Genomic DNA, 27,287 nt, shown 5'->3' on the forward strand with positions numbered 1-27,287 from the left:
TTTGATATGTTCCATGAAGCTTTTGTCTAAAAACCACATTTTCTCACATTTGAAAGGATTTCTACTTGGTTTACTTTGTTCCTTGATTTCCATTTTCACTGGAAAATGATCTAACCCTGCCATAGGTAAAATTTTTGATGTTATCAAATTGTTCATATTAATACACCTTTTAGAAGAAATCTGTCTAGTCTTACGGCAATATAAGAGAATCCTTTCCTACGATTATTCCATGTAAAGATTCCATTCTTGGTTTTGATGTCTAAGAGAGAGTTCCTCTTAATCCAACTTTTAAATCCTTCCATGGCTTTGTTTATTTGGCTCATCCCTCCTTGTTTTTCTTCCTTACTTGAAATTGCATTGAAATCTCCACCTATAATGGCTATTTCCCTTGGCATTGAACTGAGGAAAGAGCTGATCTCATTCCAGACTATTTGTTTATCATCTGTTGAGGTTGGTCCATATACATTAATAATTACTGTTTGCAGGTCTGATTTTGTGGTACTAGCTCTCATTCCCATCCAGTTTGTTTGAAGAGAGAGTAGTTCCATATTAGCTTGTCGAGGGTTCCAAATTATTCGTATTCCTCCTGATGCTCCTTGAGACTGCTGGAATACTGATGTCCATTTTCCCAATTTCCTACTCATTCTTAATCCTTCTTCTTTGCTGAGTTTCGTTTCTTGTATTAGTATGATGTCTGAGTCAAAAAGGTTGAGGTTACGCTTTAATAAGTGCTTTTTGCTAGGGGCATTTAGGCCCCTAGCATTCCAAGTTGTTATTTTCATTGCTCCTTGGGAAGGAACTTCCCCTTCCCATTGTTCAGTATGTCAAAGATCTTAGTTTGATCCTTAACCTATCCTGCTGCCTCTCTGAGTTCTTTAAGTGATTTCCTTTCACGTTTCTGCTTAGATTTCTCACAAATTGGCGTTTTCAATCCTTCTTGATTCATAGCAATACCTAATTTCTTGATATTTTGTTCTTCCCATACCTTCTCTGTTATTAAAGAGACCTCCCCTTCCTGTACATCCTCTGTGATTATTTCTGTGATTAATTGCTTATTAATTTGTTGATTCTCTCCTGTTTCTGTTTGGGTGCCTTTTAGTTCCTCATTCTCATTGTGGCCATCTCTATTGATGGGACTCTGCCCTTCTTCGTTTTCCTACCAGGATTCTAAATCTTCTGAACTTGGATTTACTTTAATGACTGAACCATTAACTTCTTTATCTAATTCAAACATATCTTTCCCATTACTAGGGGTTTTCCAAAATTTATACGTTTTTCCTTTTTCTTTCTTTCTGATGGTTATATTGCTCCACTGTGTTGAGTTTGCTAGTGAAATGTTCACTTCTTGCATACTTTCATTATTTATATTAGCCATTTCTTGCCTTGTTTCTAAAACTTGTTCTATTATGCTTTCTGTCCTTTGCTCTTTTGTTTTGAGTTCAGTTGATCCAATGTGAATCGTCTCTGCCTTCTTCTTTGTTCCTGACATCTGATTTGCCCTTATTTTTGATGTGCCTTCTGATCTGAATGCTTGAATCTCTTTTCCTTTATGTATCTTATGTGACTCTTCTGCTAATAGACTTTGATCGATCAGGTCATTCTGTATCAGTAGGATTTCATGATAAAGCTTATTTAATTTAACTATATTTGATTCCATTTCTTCTATATTCTTTTTTTCTTTCTGACAATCCTTGCAATTCTTGATTTTGTTGAGTGACTGTTGATAACTGATCTGCTCCTCTATTTCTGTCTCCCTTGATTTATCCCCATTTTCTTCAATTGTTAATACTGCCATCTTACTATCCAGGGGCCTTAGATCTGAAGATTTTCCTCTTTCTTGTGAGGCTGAAGTCGTTGCAGAATCCGTTTCCTTACTTTTTGCCTTCGTTCCTGTATTTCTTTTAGTTTTTAACTATTCTTTAATGTTTTTGACAGTTTGAGATTTGGTCAAGTTAACATCTAAAATTTTATGGATTACTCCTGTGTATATTTTAAAAGTTAGTTTATATATGGAATGATTTGTGATAATTTTTCTGTTTATAGGTTGATTTTGATCAGATTTAATCAAAACCCTAATCCTATTTTTTTTATTAGGGTTATCTTCAAATCTAGTTAAATTTCCTAATGAATTGCCAATTTTTTTAATAGTGGTTCTTCCATTAATTCTAATGGGATTTTGTTGCATTCCATCCATTTAATCACTTCTAGGCTTTCAATGTGATTTTTATTGAAGTTAGGTTGCCATTTTAGAAATTTAATATGATGACCTTTGTAAAATACTTTATCAAATTTTAGAATTTCTTCCTTGTCTTGTTTAGTTCTACATAATATAAACTAGATTTTATTTGCAAAAGTGTTAAGGGTACTCACCTTGTTGCCCCATTTCTTGGTAATGATGCTCATCAAACTGGATCCCTTCCTTGACGGACCATTCCAAAATATATAGATGCCTTTCTCTTTGCAATCCTTCCATCTTTTTTCATTATAAGGATTGCTTATAATAATTTCTTCATCAGATGTTTGTGGCTCGGTGTATACTAGTTTAGGGCTAGCTTGAATCCTTTCTTTATGCGTTGCTTGATCTCTTTTTCGGTGTGGAGGTATATATACCGATTTCCTTCTGTCCGTGTTGGTGATTTGCTTATCTTTCTCATTGGATTGCTTTAATGGAGCCTTCCAATTTATGTGAAAAGTTCCCGTTCGTTTTCCAATAGGGATTGCATTAGCTTTTGAAATCCTATATGGCTGTTTTGGGAGATCCGTTTGGAGTGGATTTTTCTTAGATTTAGAGCTAGGGTTGGAGTCGAAATTTGCCACAAATTAAATTTGACGATGATACGATTTTTCCTTTGGATTTTTTTTTTTTTTTCTGATATCTATCTTTTGCTGAAAACGGTTTCGATTTTTCCAACTCCGCACTGTTTGCCAACCATCTTTTGCTTGGTGAGATTGATTTTCACAAATTTTTGAGTTTCAACTGTTGTGGAGTTGCACAAATGTTTTAAAGTTGTTATTGATTGCCTTGCTGGTTGCACTTTTCCCTGTTTTTGATTGCGAGAGGACATCGAATTGATTCTTGGTTGCCAAAGAGGGTTGCCGCAAAATTTTCTGCTGGTGCGCGAATGATTTCGTGAAGGGGCGACTGGGTTTGGGATATGAATTCGCGATTTTTGTCATAATGTCAGAGCAGAGCGTGATCAAAAGAATTCCTCTTTTTAAAATGAATTTACTTTAACATTTAAAAATACTTACTAATAATTTATTGAGTTTAATTAAATATGAAAATAATATATTTTTTGGGCAAAATTATAAGTATATTCATTCAATAAATCTTAGAATAATGTTTATTTAAGAATGTTAATTACGTATTTAAAAAAAAAAAAAAGTTTTTAACAAATCCAAAGGGAACAAGTTATAATGTTTATTTAAGCACGTTAATCCCACTCTCACCTTTACATAGTTGTGCCTTGCCAGGCCTCGCTGGGGCTTATTAGTATACCTGTTGATTATTTTCAGGATGTTGGAATCAAAGAAGAATTTGGATTTGAAGTCGAATCAATGAAGAATTTGGATTGTGCTTTCACGCTGTATGTTTTTACAACCTTTCCTGGCACGTTAAAAGAATTACGGACAGGGAGTTCTTTGATTTCATCACGTATTAACAAATGGACGACGATTGGGGTGAGTTTCTTCCATTAAATCTTATTTGTCTGCGGATTTGTATTTCTTCTCCTCTTAGTTTTCTTATTACCATCTGGAGGTCTAATCGGGGGTTTTATGATTTTCATCATTCGAATAATTACATCATCGAACAATTTGGAAAAATCATGAACGTTTTGATTTGTCCAGTAGTTGCTATGTTGTGAAATCCCATTAGTCATTGTTTGGACATGCATGAAACATAATATTTTGAGAAATTAGGGTTGTAGTCCCTTGCCTCCCGGGACTTGGGTTTGAACATTGCGCTGCACGGTTTGGCGTGGCCATTGACGTTTATGGTTGGTTGGGGAGTTAAATTTTTAGACAGATAAGTTGGGTAGATTTTTGTCCTTTTATAGAAGTTTAATTTCTTTATATGGGCGCTAAAGCTATAATCAGTGCTACGGGATTTAACAAGGGGTCTCTGTGGTTTCCTAGGAACGCCGTGTTTAGGTCTTTTCGAACGTGGTTTATGATTGCATCTTGTCAGAATACAACGGTGTATGCTTGTAAGGAATAGAGTAATCTGTAGCAGAGATATACGCTCCTACCATGAAATGTGCTGTCAATAAGCAGTCTCTGCATTCCACTGTCCTATGAAGATATCGAAGAGAGTTATGTGTGATTTATAGGATGGGCGAAGTAGTCATGGGACTCAAACGTAATATAAGTCAACGAAGATTAGGGATCCAAAGCCCGAACAAGAACAAGAAGGTAAATTTCACTAGTAACAAGTGGAATTACGGGTTTTATTGTGACCAATAGGGTAAGTATGATCATGAAAAATCGTTTTGTTCTAAGTTGCACTTGGAAAAGAACCCTCGCAAACAAGGTAAGAAGGGGACGAAGAACCCTAATATTTGTGGAAAAGTCCAAAGAATCCCATGTGAGCAATTTAATTCTGGAAATAGATTTCAAGTTTCCTTGCACGACTAGGAAGGTTGGTCTCTTGGCAAAAGAAGCATTGTTCAACATCAAACTTTATGCAAATGATGTCAAGGTTGATTCATTATTTGATTCATGTTCTCAATCTAACTTAATTGCCCAATATTTGGTTGATAAAAATTGGCCTTACAACAGACTCTTCAACCATTGTGGGTTGGGTTAGATCAAAGAATGTGCTGGTATATTAGATGGTAAGCAATGGAAAATGAAGGTTTTAGTTGGTTCCAAATCTGTTTATGAAACAGTGGTAGATGTTGCTCTTGAGTCCTATAGATTTGCATGTTATTGTTTTGGGAAGTACGTACATGTACGAGTGAAAGACAATGTTCTATAGGAGAACAAACAAACACCATCACATCAAGGTGGAAAGTCTTTTATGTTGTGTGAGAACTGCAGTAAGGAGCATATTGAGGTCATTTCACATCTTCATGGGAAAATGGGTAGCATAAGAATTTTTCCTTCCTGGATAATCAATATTGAAGAAATTCCGATATGTTCAAGCAACAGTTTTTATATCACATGGACTGTTGGAAATGGAGGTGTACAAAATTTGTCTTAGGTTAGTATTCTAGTGCAAGACGAGCTTGAATTCATGTTATCAATTGATGGGTTCTTTTGTCCTCATCATTGATTCAATGAGCATTTTTACATGAAATGTCTCTGTTAGAGTGGGTTGCTGTTGCACCAAAAGATTGACTTGTCAATGCCCGATACAACCACTCAACTTATAGTACACAGGGGGCGGTTAAGCCCTTGTCATGAATCCTGAGGGGAGCGCTGACCAAATTTTCAACAATCTCCCCCACAGTGTTACCTAAGGGTTTGAGGATTCGAAACTGTGACCAAGCTTTGATACCACTTGTTAGAGTGAAGTTGCCATTGCACCAAAAGATCGACCTGTCAATGCCCGATACAACCACTCAACTTATAGTACATAGGAGGTGGTTAAGCCCTTGTCACGAATCCCAAAGGGAGCACTGGCCAAATTTTCAATAGTCTCCACATTGAGTAGTTGTTAGCCATAAAAGTACCCAGTTATTTTTGGGCATCAGAATGCAGGTCTTTTGATGGAGGAAGTTTTCCAAATCAATCATCTTTGGGTTGTGATGAAAGTGCCAATTACCACAGGCACCGGTTTTGAAATTGTCATGATGGCTGCAAAAGGACGAACCTGCAGGAAGTTGTGGTGTTGATCTGACAGCCTATGGTGTCCAGTGACATCTCTATTCTCTTAGCTTTTCCTTCTTTTCATGTTATTATGGTCTCATTGGTTCCTCAGTGCATTGTAAATCTATTGAAAGTCCATGTGGGCTGTTTGCAAATCATTCTTATTTGTTGCATGCAATTGGGAGGGCCTTAGTTGGGGATATAAAACTGTTATTTCTTTAAGATTGGGACTATGATAAAGAGCAGAGCTGGGGGAAGTTGCTAAGAGTGTTTGAGAGATTGTATCAGTTGAATTCAGTTGGTTAGGAATCATGTTTGTGTATTCATGAGGATAAGATCACACTCGTAAAAGTCATTTAAGTATATAAGTGAGTGCTTGCTTACCTTTTTAAGCTTGATTTTCAGCTGAAATTGGTTTCTTTACAGTAAATATGTTGTCTTTCCTGGTGTTTTTGTGCTCTCTTTATTTTTCATTCTTGCATGGTAGATGCCTAATAATTTCAATAAAGCTAAGATAAATCTGCCAGTTGATGACTTTGCATGTGGAATATGCACCCTTGCTTATCTTATTAGCTTGATTTTCAATCGGTTTCACCACAGTAAATATGTTGTCTTTCCTGGTGTTTTTGTGCTCTCTTTATTTTCCATTCTTGCATGGTAGATGCCTAATAATTTCAATTAAGCTAAGATAAATCTGCCAGTTGATGACTTTGCATGTGGAATATGCACCCAGGTTTATAGATCATGGAAACTGATTAATATGCACCATATGATTTTAAAGCCAGTCAAATCAATTGTCTCAATATGAAGTATGACTTAATTTGTAGATAGTATGTATCAAACTGCTAAGTTAGGTATAGAAACGAACTAAGCTTTTCAACTTTTGAGGCTCTATATCTATTTGAGGTTTTAGTTTTCTGTTTTCTCCATTTGAATTTTATGTAGCTTCTGAACAAGGGAATGACAATTACACAGCAGCATTTGTCTTTGTCATGTAAAGTGCACTAAAGGTATTTACTATTATTGTTAAAAAATGGTTATAGTATTTGAACTTTGGAAGGTTCAAGAACTTTGGTAATTTGATGTATATTCTTTATGAAATAATAAAAGGTAATCAAATATGTTTTCTCAACATGAACTATGGATATGTTAACTTGTTATATTATTCTTGTAGGCAAAAATCTCCACAATCCTATGAGCTGAATGCTGCAAATTTTTGAATCATGAAAAGTTCAAATATTTGTCACAAAAAAATAAAGAGCAAATGGCCTAGTAGATTTTTGTTTTGTGCATCTAGTCTTCCATTGCAGTCAACAAACATATGCATAATAGCATTTTTATAGTATATAGAAGACTTTTGTGTTGTGTTACTAACATTTCAATTATTTGTGATTGTCCAAAGTAAAGTTTTTGAAATGGTATGTATTATCTTCTTGTCAGGCATTTCTTTTGTAGTTACATATATTTGACTTATAATTGGATCTTTTTGTATACCAAGAGAGCTATGATTCCTCCGTCAAGGTTTGGGCAATTGTTTGGAAGTCAAATTGTAATCTTTAGAAGGGTGTGTTTTTAGTTTCTGGTAGGTTCAAATGAAATAAGACGGGCAAGTAGTTTGATTGTTAGGTTTGCAACATTGTTACATCGGCCTGGGGAACGTGGGGATGGGGGTACAAGTTTTTGGGAAGGGGGGACAAAGGGGCCTAGATTTGGGGACGACGGGGAGACAACGACGAGGGATGAGAGGGGGGATGGGTGGTATATGGTATATACTATACATATGGTATTTAAGTACTAATAATGAAAAGATGTATAACAATATAAGACATAAATATGAAGCATAAGTTCATCAAGATTGCTACTGCTAGTTTAGTTTTACATTGCATTGAACAATGAACAATAAAAAAGATCTATGGTCTAACTTCTATAAAATAAAATAAATAATCAAAGATTGAAGATTCATATTTGAAAGTCATAGATATTTATTATCAATTTAGCAAAAGTATGAGTATCATTATCTCATCAATCATTCAATGGAATCATAAACTTAATTACATCAAGTAGCATCAACCTGGAACCATGATATGATCATAATGTTCAATGTTTCGAACTTCAAATATCCAAGTCTCAAGTACAAACTATAAAATCAAAAGACAAAATCTTTTGTGAGTGGTGGCTTACAAGAACCCATCTCTAATAAGAACGAATGGAACACTTGCACTGATTGCATGTAGGTGATCCAGCCTATCCATGATTGCGGTTTCTTCATGATTTGATTGTTTTGGTCAGCCTATCCATTTAGTTTACGTAAATGAGAAAAAAATCATTCATGTTTGATTCCAGTTTGCCTGCTGAAGTTAGTTAAAGCATCATCAATCAATTTTGTTCTTTAATTAGTTTGGAGAGTTTCAGGTAAAGCGTTAATTTGCAAGCACTCCATTCTAAACTTCAAGAGTGTTGTTACTGAAGTTAGTAAAAGAACTGTGAACAAACTTTGCTTTTCACAAAAGCTTTAAATTTCCAAACTTTGGAAGCACTTGCTATTGGGCTTGAAGAAATCAACCCAAATGCATCCAGAAAAATACTAGTGTAAGTGAGTGTATAGCTGAAAGGGAAAATGAATGTTTCTTCTGCTGGCTCCATAAGGCCACTAAACATGAGATTCAAAAGTCTATGGGCATTCCAAGATTCTCTCCATTAAACTTCTCCTCTGGTGCCCTCCAAGTGCAAAACCTTCACAAGCACAATGCTTAGAATGTTTCTTGGGCAAACAATTGCCCGTGCCCAACTCTTGGCCATGATTTGTTGACCTTTTTACTGAGGATGTCAATTTCTTTTCATCCCATACTGTGTATCCTTGTTGACATGTTGAAGAGGAAGGACTTTTAAAAGTTTGTTCATTTTGCAAATTTCTACCTGAAAATCTCTGTCTCCTGTTACTTCTTGTGTATTATTATTTCCCATATAATTGTTATTTGTCATGGTTGTGATGTATCAGACTCTAGAACAGGTTCATTTTCTTTGACATCTTGGGTGGCCAAAGTAATAAAGGTAGTAGAGAAACTATTAGAGTAATTGGAATTCCCATTTTTCTTGTTTTCTGGTTGAGGTTGTGCCTCTTCTTGAAACAATGCTTCACTTCTTTTCATTGTAACTGGGATTGCCAAAGTAATAGCAAATCCTTTTACTTGGCTGCTTTGAACTGTTATGCTGGATATTCACTTTTGGTGATTCCTATTGTTTTTGTTGATAGTTTTTACCTCTGGCTACATGTGCACGAGAACTATAACCAAGCTTATTATGATAGTTTCGATAACTTTATTACGTTGAATTTTCTATGGTGGCCAAAATGGGTAGGGTTGACTTTATATTTTTGATAGATTACCCATGCATGGTCAAGCATGTCTTTTTGAGCTGAGGATAGAAATGCATGCTAGTCAATTGCAGATGATGGCATTATTTTTGCTTCAGTTTAGTTAATTGAAGATTTTCACGTCTGCTTGTTCTTTTTGCTTTTTTTTTTTCAAAACAATGGTGAAAATCACAGAGTGGAGTAATGATTGAAATTGAGCAATGTCGTCATTATGAACAGTGACTGTGTTTATGGTATACATATTGTTGATACTTATCACATATCTATGGTCTAGATTCTAGAGTACTGGTTTTATACGGATGGTGCTAAGATGTGTATATCATTGATATTGTATGTTGAAACTTAGGTTTCCCATTTTCAGTTATTATATTGTATTCCCATACATGCATTAATTCAATGTTAGAATTTTTGGTAATGTACTAGATTGTCAATTTTTTTTAATAGGTTACCAAATTTGAATTAATAATTGGTTACAAACGATGGGCAGAGTCTGATGATTTTGTGCCAGTTGCTCCGGTAATTGCTAAGGAGAAGCCAAAAAGCCTGTGGGAGGATGAAGAAGAAGAAGAAGAAGTAAAAGAGTCTTGGGAGGACGAAGACAATCCTGCTCCAGTAAGAGTATTTTTCTCTATAATTAAAGCTTTTCATCTTTTTGCTGCATTATTAAATTCATCACTTAAATCATAATTTATTATAGGAAATAAGCTAGTAGAGCGTGCTTTGATCTGAGTGAGAAGTGGAAAATTTGACAAAAGGTATTTTGATCATCTTAATTCTGCTAGATTTCAAAGAAGAAAGAAAAATTCGAAGAAACTCTATGGATTTTTCACAAATGTGAACCAAAACAATTGCTAGTCAGGACTGTTAAACTGGGAGGCAGTGAGATAACATAACAGTGTGGGAGAAGCTCGTATTTGGTTTAGTTTAGTTTTCGTTTTCTTTTTCTCTTTAGTTGATATGTCATGCTCATCTAATGTTAAAAGTAGGTGCCTTTAAGCTTTGGTGAATTGTGAGTATTTCTTAAATAGACATTGTTCCCTCTCTTTCTTGTCAAACAATATTTTCTTTTTTGATGGGGAAACACAATGGAGGTGCACATCATCAATAAAAAGAATGCAAATGCATCTGCAATAATCATCTCTGTGCCCTAGGTTGAAGTTGTGGCAGCTGGTGCCCTAAATACTATGCTTGTGTTTTTACCAGTACTATCGTAAATCTCATGCCTATTATTTCTAAAAAATTACACGTGGTTGTTTTTCACAAACTATTGACATCGGTGCCAGAAACTTCTAAAAGAAAATCTGGGGCAAGTCATTGTTGCACTATTGAAGAAATATAATTGTTGATTTTATCTCTGGTGGTGGACAACCTTCTGAACCTGCAGTTGGAAGGCCTTAAACTTCACATAATCCCATTTTTCTTGACTTTGTTGCCAAGCATTGTTTTTGTGGTTGAAAACATGAAATTAAAAATTGTGGCTGATTAATTGTGTCTGTCCGATTGGTGGGAAACTAGGCTGTTTGAATATGAAATGTCCTGTAACTGGAGTCATAATTTTTTTATCAGAAGAGGTTTTAGTTGACAGAACGTTAACTTAGGTGATCTGGACAGTGATCTGGCAATTCCAATACATTTATGTCACAGATAGAGGCATGCATTTCAGTGAATTTTTTTTCATTTATTGACTACATAAAATCCTAAACAAGAACATTTCATGGGTTTTGACATTTTGTGAGTATTATGCCCTGCAAGAATGAAAGATGCAAAATTTGAAAGGAAATTGTGATAAAAAGATTCAAGCACCTCATTGGCTGCTTTAATGTCTCACTATAATTCATGCTCTGTGCTGCTTGGTGCTTTGCTATAGCAAGTTCAATCCAGTCTGGCTGCTTGAACAAGTTTCCACAAACATTTTTTTTGGGTCTTTCATTTTAATAAATTATGCTGTTTTGAGTGCTCGACTTGATTGTAAGTCAATCACTTTCCAAAACTATAGAACAATTTTATTAACCATTACCTGGCGTTGTTCTATCTTATTGGCATGATCAATAACTAGTTGAGTTTTTTGAATAAGAAGAAAATGTGGAACTGGTCTAAATGAAACTAAATTTGTGTGCCTCGAGAAAGTGGTTGTCCAGATGGTAATTGGATAAACATAGATTGCAGATTAAAATAAAAACCGTGACTCACAACTCATAATAATTTCATAAAGAATGTTAAATTATAATATTAAACTATTTGTTTTGCATATCAACAAACATCTATCATGACATTTAAATATGACAAGTAAGACTGGAGTATTTATTGTTTATGGAAGTTTTATTTAGCATGTGTACTATATGGTGATTTTGAATTGGAGTATTTACTCTTTATGGTAGTTTTATTTAGCTTGTGTACTGTAAGGTAATTTTGAATTGGAGTATTTACTATTTATGGTAGTTTTATTTAGCATGTGTACTATATGGTTATTTTGAACCTAGTGTCTGTTTTAGGCTGCAAATTTGTATGTATTTATGGTTTTTGTATGGATGAACCCAGGACATAACAAGCTACCCTGCTATTTTTTTTCTTCTGCCTTATGTACACATGTTCCAGAGCCCGCTTCTTATTTGCATGTTAGGTTGGCCATATAGGCTGTCTAGTGTTTACTTTATGATGAGAACTTTGTTAATGTACCAGTCTTCTCATCAGGTTTAAAAAGCATTCTTCTCCTCAGTGCTTCTGACATGGTGGAGATGGAAAATGGGCTGGAATTTGCAGGTTTCAGTTAGGGGATGGAGTAGGCTTAGGCTTAGGCATAAAGCCTGAACCTTATGATATGTTTTAGTTCCATGATAAACTTTTCCTTTACAGAGTAACCTAATTCATCTTGTCATGAACTTTAGTAGTGTTTAGCTTGCCAATATTATTGTGTCTTTTTACTTTTTATGAACCTCCTTTTCTGTTTTGATATGGTTTTATTCAAACAGATTATTGATCTGAATGCTAGTGCAACCTTTGTTGTATCTTGTAGATAGTATTGCATGATGCAATTGGGTAAGAACTAACAAGCATCCAAGTATTCCACATTTTGATTCTTGGGGAGTAAGGGAGGTGTTGGTCTGATTTTTACAAAATAAGTTTTTCCAAATCCTAGGTTAAAAATCAGAATTGAATTCATTATTTGCTTGATTAGGGTTTTTGATTCTTTGGCCTTGCATTTTAATAACCTTTGAAAAATTTGTCAAACCCTAAGTCTTGCATTCCTTTTAAATTTATTTAGGCGCAAAGCGTTTCAAAACTTGAATATTCCATGTCCCGTTTAAATATTTTGTGCCCCCAAGTGCCTTTTTCCTTTTTTTTCTGATGAGTCGCTATGTTGCTATTGAAAAAAGTTTATATCCCACCGTTAGCGACATAATGCCTTAACGGAAAATATAGAGGATGGCGGCCTTTGAAAATTCCGGGGACCATAAAAGTTCCCAAGTGGTATTGAGGATGTGCATTTTTATTACTATGTTAGAAGTATTAATTATGGTACTCATAATTGATTAGCAAGTTTTTCCCGGTGCCGGATTTCATTTGTATTCGTGAGGTCACTATCTCGCGATCGAAAAAATTATGGATCTTGCTAGTAGTGATATACTGCCTTGTCGGAAAGTGAGGAAGATGGGAGATTATGAACCAGATGGGCGCCTAAATTCTTGCCATTAATATTGGTCATGTGACTTTATTGCTTTGTTAGAAGCATTGATTGCGGTGATGATGGTGGAAATGAAATTTTTTCTCAGCATCAAAATCTCTAAAGCCTTAAAGAGGTCGCTATGTCGTGATCGAAAAATGAAAAATTTTCACCGTTAGCGACATAGCGCCTTGACGCCAACAAGACATGTAGCACATAGTGATGTCATGGACCCACTTTATCAAAAGGTAGTAATGATGTTCTATCGTGGCACTTGTTAGATGTGCTGGAGCATACAACAAGTTTTTCATTGGTTGACAAGGCTGACTGGATCCTAATGAGCGGAGATTTTGATTCACTGTTGATTCACCGTCGATCTTGGTAAGATCGATGGATGGTGCTTCCCCGCATTACAAACATGCACGAATTTTAAGCAATGCGGGCAAGCGCCAATGTGCCACATGGCACAGTGGGACCAAGCTTTGAGGAGGACGCTGAGTCATGTCAGGTTGTAAAGCCTTGCTAAATTGAAGCACATTCATTGGTGGAACACGACACATATATGCCAAGTTGCAAATGATGTCATGGGCGCAGAAATTCTCAGAATTAATGTTGCAGTTTGTGCCACTATTAGACTTATTAGAGCACGTTTGTTTAAAAGGTGATATCCTATTAGACAAGATAGTTGACTGGACAATATAAGGGTACAAGTTTGTGTGATCGTTGATTTGTGCAAGATCAAAGGCCAGTGCTTGCCCGCATTTTCAAGATGCAAGAGATTTAAATAATGCGGGGAAGCGCCTTGTGGACACGTGTCCATGATGATGTTAGCTCCGCGAGATAAACCAACATTGCTAACAACCGTTCTCCTTCCATATCACAGGTGTCAAAATTCCATAAGCTGTTTGGGCTGACATGGTTTCCAATAACATCGCTTGGCTCCACCGTTGATCTTGACTTAATCAACGGATAGCACTTTCTCGCTTGGTGAAGTTGCATGGCAGATAAATAAAGCGGGTAAGCGCCTTATTGACATGTGTCCTCACTGATGTCATCGCTTTTATCTCAGATTGTCAAAAGGGTTTAAGCTATTCTGCCGTTGATCTTTCAGAGATCGATGGTTGGCGTTTGCCCGCATTTTGAAAAGTGTTCACTGGTTAGAGAAAGTGGGGAAGCGCCAGCCTGACGCGTGGCAAATGTGACATCAGGGACCCACCTTTTCAGAAGATAATAAGGAACTTGCTTGCGTGGAGTTTGTCAGAATGCATTGCTTCACGTGGAGATTTTCTATTGGTTGATACGGTTGATTGGGTGTTATGGCAGAACAAAATAGTATGATCGTCAATCTTATTGAGATCAAGGGTTGGCGCTTATTTGCACTTTCAAGTTGCAAGAAATTTAAGCAATGCAGGGAAGCGCTAACTTGACACGTGGCAAAGCGGGACCAACTGCAACCAAGATGGGCTGATGTGTGACAGGTTGGAAGATTTATTATGCCAGTTGTATTACACTTTTTCATATATTGCTATAAAATTGTTTTATTTCTCATGACCGTTGATTTGAGGAAAGATCAACGGCCGGCGCTTGCCCGCATTATCAAAATGCAAGAGATTTAAATAATGCGGGGAAGCGCCTGTTCGACACATGGCCTGATCTTTAAAGCTATAAAGCAATTCTACTTTTTTGAATTAGGGCCGTCCAATCTACTAAAATCAATGAATGAGATTCAAATTTGAAAGCAACATGGAAATAACAACTAATGGAAGTTAATGTTGCTCAGAGCTCGTTCGTGTGATCTCAATGCATGAATATAATTCACAAAGCCACCATTATTGAACCGCAAAATTATAAAAGGTTATCAAAGCACAAAGAACTTCTGGAGCTAGGGCACAGAATTTTACTAGGTGACTCAGTGAATTTCAGCGAAAATTCTACAGAAAAGAGGCACAATTCAGCGGGTAAGTGATCTGCAACTTGTGAAAATTAAGAAATTGGTGTTCTGAAAGTTTAAAGTCTTCAAAAATGCCTTCACGAAAGCAATTCTCTGGACAAACTGATTACCTTAAGAGGTCCGTACATGATGATTTTCTTGAACAATTCCCACTGTCTGTAAACGAAATAATCAAGGGGATAGAGCTTATTCCAAAGAACCCTAGGTTAGTTGTAGCAGAGGGTTTTTATGATAGAGCTAATTGGGTAAGAGATGCCCAGGTTTCTATGGGAGGATTGGAATTATTTAAAAAATGGTTTGCTGAGAGAAACCTAGATACCCCTTTGAGCAATGTTTGGGAATTTGACATTGGGAAATTAGTAGTCCTTGGGGTTTTCTTTGACAGTGATCTACTTGTTGATTTGGCTAAGAAGTATGATCATATTACTAGATTTGTGAAGAATTATGCTGGAGAAAATCTTTTTAAGGTTTCTCTTGAATTGATTAGGGAAGTTTTCAACCTTAACCCTAACCGTGCTGTGCATGAGATCATTGACATGGATAACCTTCAGGCAAGGTATGATGCACAAAGAATGTACCTAAGGACAGGGCCTCTGCAACAACATTTTGCTAGGATTGGTACATTACCCTTGGTTACAGCCAGTACTCCAGAGCCATTAATGAGGAAATATTTCAATCTTAGGGCTCAAGTGTTATATTTCACCCTTTGCAAAATTTTGGGGATGGATGAGGAGGAACACATCAAAGGCTCTATTGTTCTTATCATGGCTCAAACATTACAATTCGGAATGAGCAGTATTCTTGATTTTGCCACTTTTCTTGCACAAAAATTTCATAATGGTTTGGTGGGGATATCACAAGGAAAGGTAAACAAACCCTTTTGTTGGTATTCATTGCTCATGCTCATATGTCTGTTTAAGGGAGTTACCTTTTTCTCTAAAGGTATGGAACTAGAATTGACAAGGGATGGAGAAAAGAATCCAGTTCAATTGTGGAGCGTTGATATGACTTCGGAGGCCAGAAATGCTAGTTTTGTGAGATTTACAGGTATTTTGCATCTAAGCTTAGATTGCTTTTGAGAGGGGATAGCATTAGAATTCCACAATCATTGTTAGAATTAATTAGACCCAAAGATCATGCAAAAGGACTCTTGGTTAGTCACAATTAGGGGGATGTAATCCCATATAACATTTCTACAGTGATAAGAGTGTATGGTTTTTTGGGAAAACCTCATGTACTGCCTTTCCATGTACCATTAAAGATAGGGATAGCTGAACTATTGTGGCAGATTGGAACCATAGAGGAGAGAGATATGATTAACAAAGGTAAAGGTACCTTTTTCCCAGCAGTCACTGTGGCCCATGATTTTGTTTTTGTAAAAAAGGGATGGAGGCACTTCAATTTATTTTTGGATAGATACAACATGGCAGAATCCCATGCAAGATATATTGATCTAGAGGGATTTTATGATCTTTTGAGAGAAAGAACAAAAGCTGCTCGTATGATACAACAAGTATACTTTCCTAAAGATATTATTAGAAATATTTTCTCTTTACAGGAGCAGGAGGTTAGGAAAGAAAAGTGGATAGTATTCAACAAAGTTTTGGAATTCATCAATGCATTTGACTTTGATTATGATCCTTTAAAAGATAAGAAATATTGGGGAGCTAAAATGCATGTGTTGATGAATAACTTTGCTGCAATAATGCAAACAGTGAATGAAAAGAAGGATACATATGTTAAAGCCTATCGTGATAGAGCTGCAGAGGTACAGAGAAGAATAAACAGCAGAAATATAGTTGCTCTTGGTCAGTATAATTGCAAAAGAGGGTAGGATATGTGATGGTTCAACACGTACAACAGGTTCCCCCTCATGGAAGACTAAGGCTAGAGAGTCCACCTGCAGTTAGTGCCCCAAAGAGGTAGAAGTTGGAACAAGGATCCTCTTCTCGTGTAGAGGAGTACTCCCCAAGCTAGACCCCAATCAGAATAGATGATGAAGCATCCTTAAGGGAGTAGTTGAGACAGATTGGTGGAGAAGGGGATGTAATTGTTACCACTGCAGACATGGAAAGAGGAGTACCTCAAGAGCCTCTTGTACCCTCCTTGGACCTTACAATTGCTGATTATCAAGGTAAGGAGATAGACCCAATTATAGCTCAAGTTTCACAGAAATTTATTGATGATGAAAATTTTGTTAAATCTAGGGCATTTGCACAATTTTGTGGAGAAAAAATATGGGAAATTTTGAGAAAACATGTGAAAATAAAAGCGTAGCAACCTGGTAAACCAGACTCTATTACTAAGGAAGAGGTAAAAGCCAAAATTTTGAGTGATTTTGCCTAGTTCACACTTGAGGCGGGGAGGCAATTAGTTAAGCAGTCAAGGGTCCTAATTTTGCCTGAGTGGGACATAGCTAATGCTATGATCTTTGACTGAGTTAGGAAAGAAAAAGATGTATAGTATAAAACTGAGGAAGAGATACTACAGGCACATAGGGGAGTTAAATTCAGTGATGATCACCAAGCCCTAGCAATTTGTTCAATTGAGAAGAGAGACAAAACCAAAATGCAGGAAATCTCTAGTGCAGAACATACTGGTGCTCTTACAGTATATAGGGCTGGTGAAGTAAGTAGTCAGCAAATTTTTGGAATGGCTTCAAAAGTGGTGAAATTTGGGAATCTGGTGTCTGGACAAGAACAGGATAGATTATTGGAACTGAATGCCAAAGTTGAAGAAGTGCTAAAGGCATATGAGGAAAGGGGTAAGCAGATACAATAATTTGAAAATCAAGTATCTCAAATGGATAAGCAGCTTGGGAAAATAAAGGTTGGAGAATCTAGCAGGCCAAGAATTGTATATCCCCGGCCACCAGTCGAACCTTTCAAATCCACCCCCATCATTGAGATACCAGACACCCCATAGAGGCCTGAATTCTACACTGCAGAGGAATTTGAGGAAGAGAACAATAAATTGTATGCAATGCATGTAGAGTTAAATAATCAATATGAAGAAAAAATAAGGCATGCTATAATGTATTTAATAAATAGAATTGAATGGCCAACATTTTATGATCAGTTGGCAAGAATTGCAGCTATCAACAATGAAATAAAAAGAGATGAAGGTACATTGATGCCTATTGTATAGAAATGGACTGAAAGAAATAATGATATTACTACTATGTGCATATTTGTTTTCCAGCTGCCATGTCACGAAATAGAATAGATTTTTGATTTTGCTAACTAAGCTGGAGGATTTTGAGGACAAGCGGGATTTTATTTAGAAAAGAATAACAAATTGTTTCTCCAAGTACATAATTGAGAAATTTGACCTTTTTCCTAGTGCTCTACAAAAGGTTGATAGAATAAAAGGAAAGGAAGAATGGAAAAAGGAATTGGATGAGATATTTTGCCAAAGAATGAATAATGTTGTAAATGAAATTGGGTATTTACTATGGGCAATGACAAATGAAGAATTGGTTAAAGTGTAGTTATTCTATAAAGCCATCAGAAAGGACCTCGTTGAGATGGAAGCAGTTGGAAATTCTGTCATAACTGTACAAAGGGAAATCCTAAATTTTGATTGGCCTGATGACACTACTTTCAACGAGTGGAAGGAACAATTTTTGTCTGTAGAATAGATGGCAGAAGATAATGGGGTAGAGGAAGATGCATATGTAACTGTTACTCTAATAGTTCATGATGAGGACAATGAGAACCCTTGAGTTAAAGTAAGCTTGCAAGCAATAGAATAGAACACGTCACTTTTAAGCCTGATAGCCACCTCCTCCGAAGACTCAGATGAATAAAGGGTCAAAATTATGGAGTTTGTAGTTTTCCAAAAGATGTAACAAAAGAGGGCCTACCAAAAGAATATTATGATGTATAAGTCTTTTTGTTACACACAATTTTGTCTTTTTGTGACAGTTAAATGTAAATACTTTTTGTAAAAGGACACTTGTCAGTTCTTTATGCCTAAAGCTTGTTGCATCTCACATTATATAAGTGAGATCCCAAGGCTAGAGAAAGGGTCTGATTTTTGATACAATTTTAGTTTTACACTAAGTATGTTTCGGTTCAGTTATGGTAGCAAACTTCATGATGTATCTTCTTTGTAAATTTTTTGAGAATACATTGATATCATATGATCCTTGGGTCTAGTCATTCTAAGTTTTACTACAATTGTATTCATTTTTCAAGGAAAATTAATACAAAATTGAGCTGTCCCGATATCTGTTCTTGTTGAATTTTGTCTCCTTTGTTATTGCCTGGTTATTCTGATATTTTATGAGTAAAGCTTGTCCAATTGAATGCAATTCGCTTAGATTGTATGTCAATTCATTATTGCTATTAATTCAATGAATTAAGTAAAGGCTTTAGTGAATTTGATGGGATTGCTATGGTAATAGAAAGGATGTCTGTAAGAATGAAGTCTAGTAATAATTGCTGATAATATTTGTTGTAATGCAACAAATCAGATTTATAAATTGGAGTAGACTTTGAATCCCAATGGAATAGGCACTGATCTAATTAATCCAGTCTACAGATAGGTAGATCATGAATAAGCATAGAGTCTAAAATCAAAATCACCTTTATTTTACTGTTTGAAGAGTTTCAAAGCTGGTTAGCACTTGTTTGCATTTAACATTTTAGCTTTAGTTAGCTGCTATGGTTAGAAATACTTGCAAATCTGAGAAGAATTGTGATCAAATCTACTTATAAGGGATACATATCATCTTAAAGTGACAAGAAATGAATCAACTATATATATGTTAGAGGTATAAGATGAGAATCATAATGAAACTAATAAAATTCTCATACAACAACATTCATTCTGAATTATCCCTTAGGTATACCTACCTTGGTTTTGCAGAACCTAAAGAGTAGAAAGCCAGTCCTGGTTTTGTTGAAGTTGGTTCTAGATAATATGCAAGCATAATTGTTAATAGGATGTAGCTAATCCTTAGATTTGTGAGTATTATTATTTTGGTATTGAGCCTTTGTTATTCAATAGTTAAAAAAACACCAACAGGAGGAAAGGTTGTGCTTATTCTTTTAATATTTCTTCTCTCCCTATACACTTCCAGAGCTTCCCTCCTACTATGCCCAAACTCTTAAATAATTGGTTGCCTTTTTCAGAAAGTTCACTGTTGGGTTCTTTTCTCAATCTGATTTTGGAGCCTCTATTTCATCACATTTGGCTTCTGCTTACAGTGATTCGTGTAAAGAGATTAGGTGTCCTCTAAGGCATTCATTACATGTATGCACTTTTGCTGATGATTGGAATCTTTTAATCTTGTTGCTGCTGCTGCTCTTATCAATTTCTACAGATGAGTGATTGTTTTTTTTGTTGTGAACCTTACAGCCATGCATCCAACGTGTTCTTCGTTTATAAGCACTCCTTGAAGACACTACAAGAACTTTTTATATTTATAGCTTGATTTTTTTGCAGATTTCCTTTCTGACTATATGCTATTTCTGCTTCAATCCTCTGTTTTTGCTGGAATAGGTTTTCAATTTATTTTAATTTCCTTCTCTAGATTGTTGTTTTTGCATTCTTCAGCCTTTGAGATTTGCAGAAAGTCTGTAGAGCCTTTGTTATTAGTTTTCTATCATTCAGCGTTTGAGATTGACAGAAATTTTGTAGAGCCTTTGTCATTAGTTTTCGACCAATTCATCTAGTTTTCTTCAAAAAGACGGATGTTCAAACTTAATACATTCCCTAACCTTTTTTTAAATTATCCTCAAAGGATAGATTTCAAGAACCACAGAAATATTATTTCTCTGTTATATTTTTACTTGTTCTCCAATACAAGCTCAACAAAAGTGTATAAAATGCTGTTAAGTGCTTGAACGACAGATATCTAACAGTTATATGCAAATCTAATAAATAAAATAGCCATGGGAATAAAAACACACACAAATTGGAACAAGAGAACACAAAGATTTAACATGGTTCACCCAATCCTGGGCTATGTCCACCAAATAGAGAGTCCAATCTAAATATCCAGTGAATCAACTTGATTACAGTCTGCAATCCCTTGCAATTCAATGCCACTGCAAGAAGCTACTAAATTATCATACGAAAAATCCTTAACCCTAAGCCATTTTAGCAAAACTTATGTCGGTTGCAAAATTAGTGTTAAAATATGTTGCCTCTTGACCCCACCTTGGGATGCTGCCCCCAAACCCCCCGTAGAGAAAATTGGGGGGAACTACATCAATAAAAGCAGGAAAAAATAAACTGAGTCTAATTAGACTCCATATTACAACACTTCCCTGTTTTCTTTTGTATGAAGTGAACCCACCTTTTTTTGGTTCTCATTGATTAATGTTTCTTTTAAACCAGAGTTACCGATGCTTCACCCCATGCGTTGGATTTGGATTCGGATGTGGGTGCTGATCTGGAGACGAGTGCCCTGTGGGTGCTGGTCCGGAGGCAAGTTCCTGCTGGGCACCCACGCTCATATGGGTTTGGGTGCCTTCAATGCACATCTGGGTGCTCGGGATGTGCACCTGACAAGCACCTGTAGGGCACCCGAGCACATCCGGACGCCTCCACAGGTCCATGCGCAATTTTTGTTTTTTTTATTCCTTTTTGCCAACTATATTTTATTGAAACATGTGTAAGTAACAATTTTTTATTCTATATTTTGTCAATGCATGTGATTCTGATTCAGATTGATGAACATTGAATCATGAAATATATTTGATTTTGTAATTGTGATGATTTTCTGATTTGCATTGGAATTGTGAACATAGACGTATATGATATGGCTTATAATTTTATTGAATAATCAATTATTGGTTATTATTTATTTGAAATTTTGAATATGTATTGGTGAAATATCATACTATCAAATGATTTAATTTTGTATATTTCTTGCATTTCTTTGTGTGCGCACACACACACACACACACATATCCGCATCCCCCCAAATAGTTTACACACATCCACACACACGACTCTCGCACCCAGATCGGTAACTTAGTTCTAAAGCATTGAAATATGGGGAACTTCAGGATAATATGATAATACAACCACCCCTCCCTTTTTTTCTCTTCTTAGTTCTCTGCTATGTTGCATGGGTATGTGCACCCACACCCCTGGGATGCGTGCCCATGTACCCAAGTATCAGTACTCAGTGCAGAGCATCATAGTTAAGGACCTTGATTAAGATTTTTGATTTTTGTTTTGGTTTGTTGTTTGTGAATCAGCTTGTTCAGCATCTTTAATTCAATACATAATCAGGTTGAAACTTTGATACAATACTGATAACAGTAAATTTTATGACTGTTGAACTCAGAGTTTATCATTTGCAATATGTCATTGTTATATGATTCATGATCATTTTTCTCACGTTTGAAGTCTTTCTCCTCTATTATGCATCTAATCATTTAGCATATATACCTATTACAAACATATTTCAGATCTGAAACTGAAAACAATACATTACATCTGCAAACATTATCAGTGTTCTTGTTTTGAAAAGCTGTTGTCGTCCTCTTTTTTGAGAAATAGCCATAGCCGATCCTGTATTCATGCTCTAAGTATCCAAGAACCCCTGTTGCCGTTCCACCTTGGCTCTTTGAGATGATGTTGTAATGTCCTCTAACTATTCATGGCTCCTGCACATGATCCTTTCCAAAGATTTCAAGCATGACCAATACTTGCAGTTTCCTTCTCTCAAGAGTGAAGTTAAGAGGATTGTAAAATAAGCATGCCTTACAAGAATCTGGGATCAACATAGTTGTTCATCCTCCCAGAATTACCTGTCCTTCTTTGGCCACCCAATTATATTTTTCAAGGTTCATTGTTATACTTTTAAAGATTTGGAGTTCAATTTAGTTTTCTATTACAAAATTTAAAACAACATTCAACCCCCTTTCCTCTAGCAGCCATTTCTCTATCTGCTGCTGCCTGAAATTTGCTAGGAAACTACTTTCCCCAGAAATCTAATTTTAGTTCTCACCGTCTCAGGCAAGATCCACCATTTTGGTTAATGCATTGAGCACTACTTCAATGAATTTACCAATAATTGCTCATTTATGCATTGAGAGCTATGCTTCTATGGATTTACCAATAATTCCATATTGAGCCAGACGGTGCATTTCTTTGGATACCAGGAATCTCTCTGGAAATACTTGCTCTTGTTAGATCACATACAAATCACTCCCCATCTTCTCTGATTTTTCCTCCTTTGCTCGGGCATCTTTCTACACCTTTGGGAATTTTAGTTACAAAGCTTAGCATCTTTCCTTACTTTTGGGTGAATTTCTGCACTTCCTGTAGAGTGTCTTTTGAGTTCTCTTTTTGCCTTAAGTTGATCCAGTGCTGCTCAGCCTTTTCATGGTCTCTGCTCCTGTTCCTGGTCTTTTAACTCATTTATATTTCTACATGTTCCCTGCCTGCCTCTCCAAACTAGAACACAGTTCTTTAAGCAGTCAAGGTAATTCCTATAGTAGCATAGGATATAGGGTGACATTTCGCTCCTACCATTTATGGACTGGTATATGTTTGACTTCATAGTGTTTTGGTATAATTATATTTATATTGATTGATTAAGGGTTATGTAATTGGTGCACATTGGGGTAGCATTTCATGTACATAAAATCAGGTGAATGGATAATTAATACAACGGGTAAGATCTCAAATAGATGTGGATTATTTGAGCAAAGGCACTTTTGAAAAACAACTATAATATTGGAACATCAAACAGATTACTGCTGGCTCATTGAATGATTCATATCTCCAGATCTGTGGAACTATTCATAAGATGCTGGTTGACTACAATTTCATTTTATTTTCTGGATTTCACTATAATGTATATGGCATTTGTACTTGATGTTTCTTGCTGGCAATGCTTTTAAGTTCTTAATTTTGATGGTGGATCTGATTTTATTTTTCTTCTAGGCAGTAAAGCCTGATTCAGCCCCTACAGCAAGGAAACCTGAAAAGAAGGCTACTGAAAGCAAGGTTAAAAGTGTGAAAGTTCAGGAGGAAAATAAAGGTACTGCAGTGAAAGGAAAATCTGCAAAAGTGCAGGATGAAAAGCTTGCAGATCCATTGGCAGAGAAGCTTCGACAACAAAGGTGGGCACTATCATGATTAATTTCATTCAATAACATCATTAGGTGCTGTTATCCAGCATGATTACACCTGTAAGTATAACCTTCTAGTCATGCTTCACATCAACAGACTTGTCGAGGAGGCTGACTACCAGTCAACAACAGAGTTATTTGGTAAAAGCAGTGGAGATAAGTCATTGGACAACTTTATTCCAAAATCTGAAGAAGATTTTCTTGAATATGCAGAGCTCATTGGGCATAAATTGAGGCCATATGAGGTATTTAATGTGTACTCTTTTAAGTAATTAGATTAGGGTAAACAGTATTTTCTGTGTCACAGTTAAGATTGGTGATGAACTAGTAATTCATCCTACCAATGCGTAGTTTTTGCTAATATAATCTCATTCTAGTTTATGTTGTCTTTCAGAAAAGTTATTGTTATATAACACTCCTAAAAGCTGTCATGCGAAATGCTATGACTTCACTGAAAGCAGGGGATGCTAAAGAAGTAGCATCATCCGTTACTGTTATTGCAAATGAGAAGTTGAAAGCTGAAAAGGAAGCTGCAGCTGGAAAGAAAAAGACAGGTAAATTTCATCTTTTCCTATCCAAATATTTTATAAGCTTAAGATTCTCACTCATACAGCCATACAGACATGCATGATACTGGTACATATGTTTACAAGCCGTCGACATGATTTTTGCAGGTGCAAAGAAAAAACAGCTACATGTTGACAGGGAAGATGATGATGCGTTAGCTGGACATTATGATGATGTGAATGAATATGATTTTATGTGAAGTCATCTTTTTGTTCTACACAGCCAATTTAATTATATTTCTCTTGATTAAAGAGCCCAAACCTCAACTGGTTGGGAGAGGCTGGCAGCTTCAGAAGTGTCGACCATGAGTCAATTTATTATCTACAAGGGAGATTCTCTTTAATGGCCTTTGTGGGTTCTTTTAACAAATTTTTGAGACAAAGCAAATCTATGTTTGAACTTTGTGATTAGAGTTGAGGGGTTTCTGGATATTCCCGAGCAAGTGAGTTAATTGTTGTAATACAGGGGAATGCTTATCTATAAAAGTATTGTATTAGGATTGCAAGCTATTGTCCTAAATGGTTCTTCTGTGTGCCTGGAAACATGGCAAAATTTGATGCCCACATTTCTAAAAGCTGTTGGCTATTTGTGAACATTAATTTGGATATCAAGTTGATTAGTCAAATGTTGAATTAAGCTCCATTGTTTTATTATTAATATATAGATCTTACAAATTAATCATTTTGCTTAGTATTTTATCTTTTCAATCTACTTGGTAAATAGTGGTCTACACTTGTTCTGTTTCCTTGAGACACAATCGAACATGCAAAGATGGTTTCTGTGTGAATTTATGCTTTAGAATGTGTAGTTGTCCCTGCCATTTGCTTGGAGGCTGGTTTGATTCAAGAAAATTATCAGTATCTATATGCTACAAAATAACGAGGGCTTATTTGGAAGTCGCTCCAACATAATGGCCTGCATTTTGCCTTTGCCTCAACGTTGTTATCTCTCATATTCTCGCCCAGAGTTGTAAGCTGGCATCATAAATTGCTTCTGTAATGACATCCTCGAAGTCCAAAAAACATGCTTCAAGTTATGTTATAGTGATTTCTTTCCTATGAAGCCATTATAATGGAAATAGATCATAACAGCAGCGAACGTGATGGAGATATCAGATTTCACCTTATAATTATGATCTGCTTCCAACACCTAATGTTGAATAGCACCAAGCATAAACTGGTTCACGTTTTGAAAACGCATTTTGGTCTATTGTTTTCAACGGAGAAAAAGCAATGTCTTCAACTGCATGCAAACGCAAATCTTAGTTTTCAACGGAGAAAAAGCTATGTCTTCAACTGCATGCAAACGCAAATCTTATGGAGAAAAGACGGTTTGATTTCTCCATGATCGGTGTTCCTTGAGATCTTGGGGAAATTTAGCTCTAATTATGATTAATGCTTTATCCAAATGATCTTTAGCTATTATCAAAAAATAGAGGAAAATCCTTTATGGCCCAAATCAATTCGTCCTTAATGAGGGCCATAATTTTCATCAGAATTTTGCCGCATAATCTACGAATACAGACATCGGAATGTTTTAGTTCCACCCGTGTGATTAGAATTATGGAATCGTTAGCATTTTTAACTTTGCTGTAATTGTAAATTCTGTGAACTTAAAGAACAAGGACAAGGACTTGAGTGTTAGCTCCTTTGTTTTCTTTAGGAAATTGCTTCAATCAGGTTAGCATCTTCCTTTCTAATGATGCATCTTGTTTCGGATGCAAAAGTTTGTCTTGAGCCGTTTGATTGAGAGGGCTTTTCGTTTCTATCATTTTTTAAAGTATTGAAGAATCATCTATTTTTTCGTTAACACTGAAACAAAATAAGTTTACAACAATTTGTGTTAAATTTCTACTGGTAAATATAATAAATAGAAAAAAGGCACAAGTAGTTTTTGAGTTCACGGAATGGAATTGATTCAAGAGGGAGGATTCATTTTAAATGCAAACAAATCTTGGTATATATTAATGTAGTGGTATAAAGTCAAATTTAAAGATTAAACACATTTATTTATATTTAATCATTGCATTGTTGATAAGTAGGAGATATTTTTTATTAGAAGTCAAATTGTCATGTGATGTGTAGTTTTACACCGGATTTATTGACCCATGTTTTATGAGAAATGACTCTTAAGATCCTATCTCTTATTCAAAATAAATAGAACACTTAGAATTGGTTGCATTTAAGTGATTCCCATAAGGGTGAAGCATTGAGCCTTTATGAGAGGTCATCCATCACAATGTTCCTCCAGCTCAAATGTACTGTACTTAATGATGGAGTTTTCTCTAATATAATGGTCTAACCTTCAACAAGTGTTGGACATTATAAACTATTTATTATAGAGCCCCTTTATGTAACGCCTCACTCAAGAACACGAGAAATAACCTATCACGATTAAATGTATATTGAACTATTTTTAAAAAAAGTTTAAACAACACAAGATAACAATGTAGAACCAATATACACATACACATCAAGTACACATAAGCAATTACAAATACAATTTTCCATTCCTCAAGGGTTACTTGATGTTGAGTTACATTTAAGAAGTGCATAATAATAGTTTAAGTTTATAGAACATGTTCACAAATAATAAGAAAATAACACATACATAATCTCATAAGCAAATGCTTAAGTACAAATGAAACAATGAAAATACATCTAATGAATGACATCCACTACACATGTTGTAGGGTATGCGAGAATAAATACAAGCACATCAAAATACAAGATACATGATAGTGTACATCATCAATTGAAAAGAAGTCTCTCAGATAAGAATAAGAATGGTACAACTGCATCCATGAACATCTAACATTTGTTA

The 27,287-nt window shown here is 35.7% G+C and overlaps 1 protein-coding gene across 1 annotated transcript; it reads left to right on the plus strand.

The window, feature by feature from the left end:
* Window positions 1-3,442: 3,442 nt before the first annotated feature.
* On the plus strand, window positions 3,443-25,100 carry LOC149530386 (uncharacterized). The gene is made up of 6 exons (XM_089811106.1): window positions 3,443-3,681; window positions 9,672-9,796; window positions 23,710-23,888; window positions 23,995-24,142; window positions 24,292-24,451; window positions 24,572-25,100. Exons 1-6 carry the CDS (start codon window positions 3,666-3,668, stop codon window positions 24,661-24,663), a joined length of 720 nt encoding a protein of 239 aa, XP_089667232.1. The 5' UTR covers window positions 3,443-3,665; the 3' UTR covers window positions 24,664-25,100.
* Window positions 25,101-27,287: the final 2,187 nt, after the last annotated feature.

The sequence above is a fragment of the Cupressus sempervirens genome, chromosome 11 (assembly GCF_028749045.1).
Source record: "Cupressus sempervirens isolate cs-2001-9-10 chromosome 11, ASM2874904v1, whole genome shotgun sequence".
NCBI lineage: Eukaryota > Viridiplantae > Streptophyta > Pinopsida > Cupressales > Cupressaceae > Cupressus > Cupressus sempervirens.

Coding starts and splice junctions, on each gene's coding strand:
- LOC149530386 (XM_089811106.1), top strand. Junction 23,889..23,994: donor GAGAAGCTTCGACAACAAAG/GTGGGCACTATC, acceptor TCACATCAACAG/ACTTGTCGAGGAGGCTGACT. Junction 24,143..24,291: donor ATAAATTGAGGCCATATGAG/GTATTTAATGTG, acceptor GTTGTCTTTCAG/AAAAGTTATTGTTATATAAC.